The sequence below is a fragment of the Anolis carolinensis genome, chromosome 6, assembly GCF_035594765.1.
Source record: "Anolis carolinensis isolate JA03-04 chromosome 6, rAnoCar3.1.pri, whole genome shotgun sequence".
In the NCBI taxonomy this organism is placed as follows: domain Eukaryota; kingdom Metazoa; phylum Chordata; class Lepidosauria; order Squamata; family Dactyloidae; genus Anolis; species Anolis carolinensis.
In genome coordinates this window covers 82,249,761-82,262,324 of record NC_085846.1, presented here as the reverse complement: position 1 = coordinate 82,262,324, position 12,564 = coordinate 82,249,761, and the positions used below count along the sequence as shown (strand labels likewise).

Here is a 12,564-nt window from a genome sequence, read left to right as displayed (position 1 = left end):
CACAGGAACGTATATTTTGGCAAATGGCAGATTTGTATGAAGACCAAAGGAGGGGATCAGTGGATTGGATTGGATAGGATAGGATATATATAGATAGATAGATATGCGCACCTACAGTTCTAAGACACACAATTTTTAAAGATGTTTATATAGGAAGGAAAGTGCATCTTAGGATCAAAGGAATACAGTATATCATGTTACAGGAAAAACAAGTTAGTAGCTCATATTACTCATCAATGCTTCCCTCCTCTCGCACACACAGAAATCTCCAAAAACAACCAAAATTGACTTTCTGCCTTCCAAAATAGAAATTTAAGTGAGAGGGGAAAAAAGAGTTTTCTCACTATTATGATTACATAAAGTCTCTATTTCTACTTCATAATATCATTACTATTAAATGTAATCTTCACAGCCTGCAAGTGTATTCATGTTTATATTCTTTTGTATAAAAGTCATGAAAAATTCACAATCATTTAAAAAAATGTCTATAGACTCATTTAGCATACTAAACAACTTGACCATTTCTGAAATTTCAATCATCTTTATATTCTAATTTCCTCTTGAAAGTAAATTCAGGTTCTTGCAGCTAGAACTAAATAATGTATTAATTTGAAATTCAAATTTTTGATTTGCATCGTTGCTAATATATAATGGCTATCTTTTTACCCGACTATCTCCTAAGACTATTCTAGTTGCTGCATCACACTTCTGAGTCTCTTTAACATGGAAAATAAAGCCATATCTTTATTCATGGAAGCTTGGAACAGGAGGATTCATAGAATCATAGAGTTGAGAGAGAAAAAAACGTAAGGGTCATCTAACCCGACTCCCTGACATGCAGGAACACATGATAAAAGCACTCCCAACAGATGGCCATCTAGCCTCTGCTTAAAAACTTCCAAAGACAGAGACGCTGCTACACTCCAAAGCACTATTCCTCTATTACCATCAGGACGGGCTTCTGCATATTCAGGAGGAATCTATTTTCCTGCTATTTGAATCAATTGCTTCGTGTCCTAGTCTCCAGAACCGCAGAAAACAGGCTTTCCCCCTCCTCAATGTGACATTCTCCTAAATATTTAAATGTGACTATCATGTCCCATCTCAGACTTTCTATAAGCTAAACATACCGAGCTCCCTAAGCTGTTTCTCATAGGTCCCTCTTCTCTTGAACTGTGGTTCCTAGAACTGGACATAGTATTCCAGATGACATCTGACCAAAGCAGAATAGAGTGATACTATGACTTACCTCGATCTAGACACTAAACTCCTATTAATCCACCCTAGAATCACATTGGTTTTTATAGCTGCCGCATCACATTGTTGGCTCATGTTCAGACTTTTAGATCCCTTTCACATGTACTGTTTTCGAGCCAGGTGTCACCCATGCTATAGCTTGGAAGAAATAGAACTTATGTACTGATTGGCTATATTAATTGACTGACAAGTCACCTTGTGTGCCCTATCAGAAGAAAGGTGGGATATAATGTAAATAAAAGCATATAATTTCTAATGAGTATTTTAAAAATTAACTGTGTTGCTGTGAGTTTTCCGGACTGTATGGCCATGTTCCAGAAGCACTCTCTCCTGATGTTTCGCCCACATCTATGGCAGGCATCCTCAGAGGTTGTGAGGTTTGTTGGAAACTAGGCAAGTGAGGTTTATATATCTGTGGAATGTTCAAGGTGGGAGAAAGAGATCTTGTCTGCCTGAGGCAAGTGTGAATGTTTCAATTGGCCAGCTTGATTATCATTGAATAGCCTTGTAGCTTCAAAGCCTAGCTGTTTCCCTGCCTGGGGGAATCCTTTGTCCAGAGGTGTTAACTGGTCCTGATTGTTTCTTGTCTGGAATTTCCCTGTTTTCTGAGTGTTGTTCTTTATTTACTGTCCTGCTTTTAGAGTTTTTTTAATACTCTAACTGTATGTCAACTGTATGAATCAAGGCTTTGGAGTACAATTCCAATAGGAAATTCTGGAACCATAGTCCAAAAAAAATGTTTTTTCTAAAGCTCTGAATGTCATGGGTGAGAATTGGGGCAGGGAAACTACTGTATTCTTTCTCACCAATTACATACAGGCTTCAAAGAAAACTCAGTCAACCTACAAATTGGTTCTGCAGTACAAAATATTGTCCCCATGAGAACTTCATAAATGAGCAAGAAGAAAGCTGTGGAGTACCTGACACACAGAGTGCATCTACACTGTAGAACTGATGCAGTTTGACACCACTTCAACTGCCATGCCTCAATGCTATGGGCTCATGGGGGATGTAGTTTGATGAGGCATCAACATTCCTTGGAGAGAAGGCTAAATATGTTTGCAAAACTACAAATTCCAGGATTCCATATCACTGAGCCAAAGCACATAAAGTGCTGTCAAACCACATTAATGCTAGAGTGTAGATGCACTCCTAGTTCAACACTCAAACCACTCTATTACACTGGTTCTCAATGTAAATCATAGCTTTTGGTGAAAAGAAAATTCATGTACTGTAAAATGCACTGTATATGTATGCAATTACTTACTTGGACTTGATGTCCTTTATCTTCCTAATCAGAGCATCCTTCTTTTCTTTTGCTCTTTTGGATAAATTTTCTCCTTTTAAAATATCCGATACAAATGTGTCAACATCTAAATCACAAAAGGATGAAGAGAGAAAGAGAAAGAGATGAGTCGAAAGGAGCAATGATAATTTTCAGAAGATAAATATGTCTATTATGGTTTTTCTTCATAAGGCAATAATAGCCAAACTATCTAATGGAGTTACTTTATCAGTCCTAGGCATAATATAATTGAAAGATATTTCAAACTCTAAATTGGAAAGATTTGTTCACTGCTGTGCTTATGCTTAGCACAGCAAATGCTGTTTTGACATTTGCCATCATTAAACGAACAAAAATCCAGCAAGTTTTAATAAACTGTCAAAGAGTATAAAATATATACACACCCCATTACTTGAGGAATAAAAGCTAGAAGACAATAAACTGTTTAATGCACACATGATTGCCACAAAATCAAATATCATTTGGCACTTTCATTAACAAAATCCTGTTTTCGGAAGTGACCACAGCACTTGCAGCACTGGATTAAAGTGGCCTCAATCTTGGAGGATTGCATGTAAAAGCTCCATATTAAATTGATGAGTGACCTCAACAGCATTAACAGAATTACGCCAAGGAAAGAGGTTTCTGATATCTCTGTAATTAATATTTGCATGGAAAAACCAAATTATAAGTGTCAGGGTATTCTACTCATTAAAACATGAAAATAAGAACATAGTCGCAGGCGGAACAAAACATTATGGTTACATTATTGTTCTTTACTGAAGTTTTGTAAGCTTGTTTAGGTCTAATCAAAATGTTATTCCCGCTTTTAATCTCACTGAAATTAACTAAGAAAAGTTAGATATACATCCCACTTATTTCAACATAAATAAATCTGAAACCAAACTTTATCAAAATTTCTTCAGATTAAACTGTGAATTTCAAATCTTTTAGACTTTTAGCTTAGTACATAGTACATTCAAATGTACTGGAATGTTGTTAACAGGAAACTAACTTCCTAACTAAAGGTTCCTTAGGATGCATCTACAATGAAGAAGTCATGAAGTTTGACACTACTTTAACTGTCAAGGCTCAGTACTGTGGAGTCCTCGTATTTATAATATGGTGAGGCATCTTTGGCAGGGAAGATGAAAGACCATGTAAAACTACAACTCCCATGATGCTATAGCATTGCGCAATAGCAGTTTAAAGTGGTGTCAAAGTGCATTAATTCTACAGTGTAGATGGACCCTTAGTTTTCATGGAATAATGGGACAGGACATGGTATAATGGGGAATAATTTTCAGCCGAGATGGGCAATTGTGCCCTCATCAAATTTTGAATTGCAAATTCCAAAATCTGTCATCCTTTGCTGTGCTCGCTATTGCTGATGGGGACTGTAGTTCAAAACCATCTACAGGCAGTCCCCAAGTTACAAACAAATGAGTCACAGTTAAAAACGGTGGTGAGATAACAGGAAGTGAGAGAAATCTACCCCTTGGAAGAGAAATGCACCCCTAAAAGAGTTATCATGGGGGAAAGGTGTCTCATCTGAAGCTTTATCAGCAATCCTTATTTCCACAACAAGCCAATTTTTCCAAAATCCAATTATCATAGAGAGGTGAAATCTTCTGAACAGGGGCACAGACACACTCTCCTCCCCCCCCCCCCGAATATATAGCTGGAGTTATACATAAAAATGTACCTGTTCTGACTTAGATACAAATTCAACTTAATAACAAACCTACAGAACCTATTTTGATCACAACTTGGGCACTAACAGTACTGTTTTATGGTACGGTAATATACGAAAAGAACAGAAAGAAGAATGAAAATAAACTGCTAGCCCCACAAGTAAGTATTGTATAAGAAGAAGGAGAAAGAAGTTTGCAACAAGAGCGGAGACATTCAGCTCTCTCAATAATGTTAGACTTCATACTCAATGGTCTTTCATCTTTGGCTCTACTCACAATGGGGGCTATAGCCTTACAAATTTGCGGGGAATCAAAAGGCATGTATCCAAGGCCATGAAACAGGGATCACAAAATGTATCATCCCTCCTGGTACTAAACTGCAACAACCATCAGTCTTAACCAGCACTATCAATGGTGAGGAATGCTTGGAGTGCAGTGGAAGCAATTCAGTAATAACTGGAGAGCAGGGCTTTTGCCCATCCAGGGCTTAGAAGATCTAGGGAACTCGCGGACTTCTGAGATTCCAGTGACTTGAGAAAATAAGCAGAGCTCATTTTGCCAGTTTTTATGGAAATAGGTCCATTTATTTACCAAGCCAAGCGAGGACGAGCCATCTGTAGAGGCCATCAACTTGGGCAGATGGCAAAATCAATAGCAGACTGGGAAGAAATCCAAGAAGATCCCTCTAAATTTGGTGCATGTGCAACAAATTGCCAAATGAGCGTCAGTGGAAGCACATGCTGCGGAGATGGAAAGTGGAAAGCCATGCTGTGGAGAACACATGAGCTAACTCCCTGAAATCATCAACAACATGTGAAAAGGGCCCACACAATGTTAAGAAATAGCCAACAATAGAACAATCAGTGTTATAAAGGAAAGACTACAATGGGCTCTTGGCATCCATACTGTTTTGGTGCCATGTCTCCGTATGGACACCAAAATCCATGGGTGCTCAAAGTCCAATTATATATACAGTGATGTAATAAAATAATGATCCTTGCATAAAATGGCAGAACCAAGATTTCTTTTTGGAATTAAAAAAAATCTCAAGTCTTGGATGGTTGTATCTGTGGATACAAAAAGAGACCAATGGCTATAAATCATAATGAATACCTGATGACTGCCATCTCTCAGTTCCCCATCACAGAAATACAGAAACAGAAGAATACCATTGTCCTCATGACCTCATGGGTACCTATGTTTGAGCAGTGGGAGGTGCTGAACTGGACAGACCTTTGACCTGGTCCAGCAGGATTGTTCTTACCTTGTTACAATAAATCATATATATCTCTACAAGGCAGTTGGAGGAAAGGACATTGCATATACCATCATATGGAATGATCTCTCCATTGAAGTTAGACAGAATCCTAGTGTTGAACATTTCCACCTTCAGCTCTTTGTTTGACCAAACATTTTCCTGATTGTCACTTTCCCTTCTTTTTGTTAAACTATTCTTAATAGATTATGATAAGCAGAAACAATTGGTTTTATTGTATTTGTTTTTATGCTGACCTTTGAATTGAGTAAATTTTACATTATCTTTATTATAAACAATTTGGAGATTTTTAAAATAAAAAATAGCATGTAATAATATTCTTAAGTTTTTAAAAACCAACATCTGATTACACTATTAAAAGGATATCAAATAACTATTTAAACTACAGAGAAGTACAGCCAAAATTACAAATGGATGAAAGTGGAAAACCTCCATAGAAATGAAAATAGAGCATCTGGGTGGTTGTGCTTCTGTTTTTTTAGTTGAGGACAATAATGACTAATGAAAGACAGGCCAGAGAGTGATAACATTTATAAATGGTGTGGAAAGGCAGGATGGAGACAATTTTATCCTATTTCAGTGCTAGAAGTTGGAGTGACAAATGAAGTTGATCACCAGTAGGTTCCAAACAGATAAAACTTAATACTGTCCCATATGACAGACAAGAGTGTATAAAAGTTTAAGTATTAGACTTTGACTCTGGAGACCAGGGTACAAATCTCCACTTCGGCATAGAAACCCACTGGATGGCCTTGGGCAAGTCACACCTTCTCAGCCTCAGAGGAAGGTAATGGCAAATCTCCTCTAAACAAATATTGTCCAAAAAAAAAACCCATAATAAGCCTTAGGGTTACAGAAGTTGGAAACGACTTGAAGGCACACAACAGCACCAGGTGACTCATATAACACACAATTAAATTTAGAAACTCTAGATGCAGTGAAGACTACTAGCTCATCTGTCATAAATTTAAGCAAATTCATTGAGGTCATGTCTATCAAAACTCTTGACTATGACAGTTATGAAGAACACTATCATAGTTGTTGACATTATAGACTTTTGAAATAAATTACTGAATGCAAACTTATGAGAGTTTCTACTGTTCCTTACCACTGACCACACATACTGTATATACTCGAGTATAAGCCTAGTTTTTCAGCCCTTTTTTAAGACTGAAAAAGCCCCCCTCGGCTTATACATGGGTGAGGGTCCTGGTTGGCTTATATTTGGGTTAGCTTATACTCGAGAATATATGGTACATTTATTATTTTTCTCTATTATTATTGGTATTATTACATGTATTATTTTTCTCTATTATTGTTGCTACTATTACATTTATTTTACTGTTTTATTATTATTAATACATTTATTATTTCTCTCTGATCTTCTTATTATTATTATTGCATTTATTATTTTACTCTATTTATTATTACATGTATTATTTTCCAGTATTTATTATTATTATTACGTGTATTATTTTACTCTATTATTATTAAAAGGATATATAAGCACATTTACATTGAAGAATATGAGAATAATGATTTGATCAGAGTTAGACAGTCTTCTCTTAAATTTGAGCTTTATGTAAATATTCAAAAACATTTAACCTACTGATGTCTCAGTTAATGTAATTGTATTGGTATCTATTTTTATTTCTGAAATTTACCACCCTCGGCTTATACTGGAGTCAATATTTTCCCAGGTTTTTTTGTGGTAAAATTAGGTGCCTCGGCTTATATTCGGGTCGGCTTATACTCGAGTATATATGGTAACTAATGATTCTAAGATTTGAGATCCAAAACACCTGATAGCCAAAGATTCCTCATCCAGACTCTTTGTTTACATGCAGCTGTAGCAAGCGGTGTTCAAATGATGAGCAAAGGCTGTTGCCTTCATATTCTCCTTCAGAGCTTAACAACTGTTGCCCTCCTTAAACAATTTGTCTACAATTTCCATCTGCCCCAGTCAGCATATACAATGACAAGGGATTATGGGAGTCAGGTAAGAACATGGAGAAGGCCACAGTTGCTCACCTTTCTCCTATCTATGCAACTTTTCACCCAATCAACAACATGCTGGAAAAATAGATTTTCTGATTCAAAAGAGTTACATTTACACTCTTAAACTCTACATGCACTATAACTATTCAGCTGAATTGGTCAACCTAAGTGAAAAAGCAATTACAATCCACATATAATTAGTCAGATATTCACTTGATTATAATGAAAATAGACAGATCAGCAGTAATACACAATAAACTCACATATAACTAGAAAAATTTCCAGCCTGAGTTAGAGTATCTGCACAGTTTGAAAACCAATGTCTATCCATTTGTTTCAGACAACAACTATTACCATCCTTTAACTGCTCACTGGGTGAAGATCACAAGTGTTATAGATTATCTGTAGGAACAAATGTAGCCCACCCTTGATTTATATGATATATCAATAAAGTGTTTTCATGTGAAGAGATTATTACAGCCAGTGGAAAGTAAAAATATTATTTGTGTGGTCATCTTGTTTGGGAAGTACACAGAATGGGCATATGCTTTTCACATAACAAAATGGGATATTGTTGTTTTAAACACAACAAACTAGTACAAACTTGATATTAATACTCTTGAGTCTAGCCCATAACTGGAAGAAAAGCCAGCAGAAAGAAATGACAAACAAGCTTTTGAATTTGAAAGGAAAATCTAGTCAAGCAGGAAGTACATAAAAATAGCCTAAGCCACTTTTATTACTGATTTGACACTTATTCAAATGTATAGCAAAGACAATTGAACTATGTCTCAAATATTGTAGGCTATTTCAAGAATGTCAGTAGCTCCTCTTTCTCTTCTTTAGTACATCTAGCCTCATTTCAATACTGTTTTAATAGATGGTAATTGCAAAGATAATCAGCTTAAATGATATTCACATAATGATTATGTCTTATTCAGTAATCCAGAATTCTTTGGTGATGAAGATTCATTTTCATAATGTTCATACTGGAAATTAAGCGCAATAAGAGTTAGGTCTTCGTGCTTGAGAACTAAATGTAGAAAATATCATATTCTACCTTAGATAGACTGCGATAATTGAGGGCACAGCTCAGAGAAATAAAGAAGGTGGCTACCATTCTTTTCACCTTGCCATTTAAATTAGTTTTATAGGACAAGACGGATCAGATCATCTATATTCATGAATCACAATCTTGCTCACCTTCTCATGTTCTAAAGATTACAACCTGTAAAAAGTTAGGATTCTGTTTTGAGACATATTAACTTTCATACATTTGTTTTTATTTGTTTTTTAAGAAACCTAAAACTGAGTTTGCAACACAACTGGAAAGTGCTTGTTTTAGCTAAATCTGCTGTTAAACCTGAATGTTCTATGCATGGTTTCATGTAGTTGTAAGAAACTAATTATAAATTGCTAAATTAAATAAACATTTAATGCACCTCGAACATAAGACAAAGATGAATCTGGTTTGAAGAGTGATCAAGTCCTTAAAAATTGAAGTAATGTCTATACATATATGCAGAGTTCAAAGTTTGTTTACGGTCAAATATGTTTAAACTCAGTTATTACAGTACAACCCTCATATCCAAGACCTCCTGTGGATATTTGAAATTGCAACACCTATATTTTGACTATACTTCTAGTTCATGCAAGGTGATGAGTTAAAGGTAAAAGTAAAGGTTTCCCCCGACGTTAAATCCAGTTGTGTCCGATTCCGGGGATGGTGCTCATCTCCATTTCTAAGCCAAAGGGCCGGCGTTTTCCATAGACTCCTCCAAGGTCATGTGGCCGACATGACTGCATAGAGCGCCGTTACCTTCCTGCCAGTGCAGTACCTGTTGATCTACTCACGTTTGCATATTTTCGAACTGCTAGGTTGGCAGAAGCTAGGGCTAACAGCCGGCGCTCATTCCGCTTCCCTGTGACCTTTTGGTCCGCAAGTTCAGCAGCTCAGCGCTTTAACACACTGTGCCACGGAAGGCCCTAGTGATGAGTTACTGAATGCAAAAGAGGGCTCTGCATGCCAGACTCCTTTGGGAATCTCAATAGGCCATCTTACGTCATAATAGTTCCGATGAGTTAGACAGATGATGCAGAAGAAGCAAACATACTGTTTTGATATGCCACCACAAGCCAGGTTTCCTAAGAATTCTGGCTTATTGTGAATAAACGACAGATTGGTGTTGTTAGTCTATTCCAACCCGTGGCTTCCACTGTTAACTGCTAAACTAACCAGGAAGTGAAAGCTGGCTGCCGTCTTAACTGAAGACTCTTGCTTGGAATTCATGGTTTATGAAACTGGCCAGAGAGGGAACCTGGCTCTCATGTTCAGAAAGTACATCAGAGCTCTCATGTTCAGACAGTACAACAGAGCTTTCCAAACATTTTGTGCTGGGGACACACTTTTTAGACCTGCATGATTTCACAACATAGTAATCCAGCTTTACTAGCAAACAGGAGGTTAAACCAACACTTTATAAGAGATATGGATACATAGAAAATTGTAATAACAAAATGTATGGGAACATAACAAATCTCGTGAAAATATTTCATTTATATTTTTAAAATATATGATTTCTTGCTTATTTCATGTAGACTCAAAGGTTTCTTGTTACATTTATGCAGCACATCTGCACACTGCAGCTAACACTAATGTGTCGCAATGCACAGTTTGAAATTCCTGCAGTACAATAAGATTTGAATTCCTTGTTAGTTTAGTGCAGGCATCCTCAAACTGAGGCCCTCCAGTTGTTTGGACCTCCAGGTCCTAGAAGCTTGTTCAATTGTCAAGAGGTTTGGGGACTTAGAAGCCCAAACAGCTGGAGGAACACAGTTTGAGAATATCTGGTTTAGTAGCTCACACAAGCAAACAAAGACAAGCAGAAGCAAACAATCTATATGCACAAGCGCCACTAGCTCTTTCATAAGATAGGTATATTCCGCAATCCTGCCTGATTGTTTCAATGAAAGCAGCCATTTCATTTTGCCTTGGCAACACAAAAATATCCAGCAAAACAAAATGTTTCTTCCAAAAATATTTTTGAAAGCACCATGCAATACTGGTATTCTGGGAATGAAAAAGTCCCATCTTATTATTCTAACGGACACCAGGAAACTTTGCTCACTATTGCATGTGGGATTTTTCACCTTCCAGATGTCTACTATCGGCCACAGACACCATCTAGACTGACCATTTAATACAGTTTGGAGGCCCCATCTACACTGACTAGCTAGCTTCAAATTGTGGTGGCCAGACATCAAACTCCCATAAAGAGACACGGAAGAAAGCCCTTAATGCACATCAGTGCTCTGTGACTTGTGTAATCACCATCTGGCACCAAAATAGTTCCAAGGTTTCCTATGTAATGATCTCACAGCAAAACCACTTTCTTCCATAACGGTTTTGAAACTGCAGTAAGCTGTCAGTTTAAATGTGCCCATAGAGGCAGGAGTCTCTGCACACAAAGTACAATTATACCAGGGTACAATCTTCTCCTCTTTCAAACTCTCTTCTTAATGAAAATCCACAACAACAAGGATGAACAAAGTGCAGCCCTCCAAATGTTGTTGGAGAGCAAGACCCATCAGCCACAGCTATTATAGCCACAGGTAAGAAATGCTGGGATTTGTACTACAGCAACATTTCAAAGGCCATCTTACCCATTTCTGCACTACAATCATGCCTTCTCTGCTAACATTTCATATTCTTCTCCTGTTCGCTTTGGCTCCACCTTTGTCATAGCCATTTTAAGTTCACATCCATACATGGCTTTATGGAAACAGATCAACCAAGCATCATATGTGGATCCATTCTGAAGACATCTGATCCAATAGATTATTAACCCAGTGTTCAGGGGGGGAAACTAGGAAAAAGCTAGCCCTTGAACAAGAAGGATTGAAGGCTTGTTTACAATCACTTCTCGCTAACAGCTTCTAGCTTGATTATGGAAAAACTAATACACCTAATCCATGGCTTCTTCCACACAGCTGTATAAAATCCACATTGAACTGGATTATATCGCAGTTGTGGATTCAGATAACCCCATTCAGAGCAGATATTGTGGATTATCTGCCTTGAAAATCTGGGTTATATGGCTGTGTGGAAGGGCCCCATGTCTCACAATTACACCTCCAGTTAATTGCTCATGTAAACAAGACCACAGTTAGTAGCAATACACTCAAAGGCCAGGAGGGGTGCTCATCACCTCTGTGCGAAAACATTGCTCATTCTCTCCACTGTAATCCAAATGTGTTAAACACAAACATGGCATATTGATACCCTGTTTCCCCGAAAATAAGACATCCCCTGAAAATAAGACCTAGTAGAGGTTTTGCTGATTTGTTAAATATAAGACCTCCCCTGAAATTAAGACCTAGCAAAGTTTTTGTTTGGAAGCATGCCCGCCAAACAGAACACTAGAGCATGCAGGATCGATAAATGTACGTACCACAGAAATAATGGTAGTAACAAGAAATTCTTGATAGGATTCACAGTTTGGTTATGCTGGTTTGTGATGACAACTACTGTACACTATATAATAAATGTTCATTGTTTTGTTCAACAATAAATATGAATTCTTCTCCATGGAAAAATAATACATCCCCTGAAAATAAGACCTAGCACATCTTTTGGAGCAAAAATTAATATTTTCAGGGAAACATGGCAGGAAGGGGCAACCTTCCTTCTGAATACCAGTGTTGTTGTGGAGGGTGTTGGCAGGTACCCATGCAAAAAGAGCAGTTTGCAAAGCTACAAAAGCACCCATTGCAATGCAAATAATTTTCAAGGCATTCAGACTATGTACTGTGTGATACAGGAAATGCAACAGAGAACAATGTTTCCTTTTTTCTGATATAGAAGAAGAAGAGGAAAGGCCCTCCCTCCTTCCAAAGTGCCACTGCCCAGGCAGAGACCATATCTGCTGGATTTAATCTCTCTTCAGGTGCAGCTACACTGTAGAGTTACATTGGAATTGCCTTGGGGCAATGCTATGGAATCCTGGGTACCAGCACTCTTTGGCAGAGAGGGGTAAAGGCTTTGCAAAACTACA

General features: G+C 37.4%; 1 protein-coding gene across 1 annotated transcript in view; it reads right to left on the bottom strand.

Moving 5' to 3' along the window:
- skap2 (src kinase associated phosphoprotein 2) overlaps positions 1-12,564 on the bottom strand; it is a 134,625-nt gene that overhangs the window by 120,722 nt on the left and 1,339 nt on the right. The window contains exon 2 of the mRNA XM_008117055.3: positions 2,525-2,630. Within this exon, the coding sequence (XP_008115262.2) occupies positions 2,525-2,630 (106 nt within the window). The remainder of the gene's footprint in view (positions 1-2,524; positions 2,631-12,564) is intronic.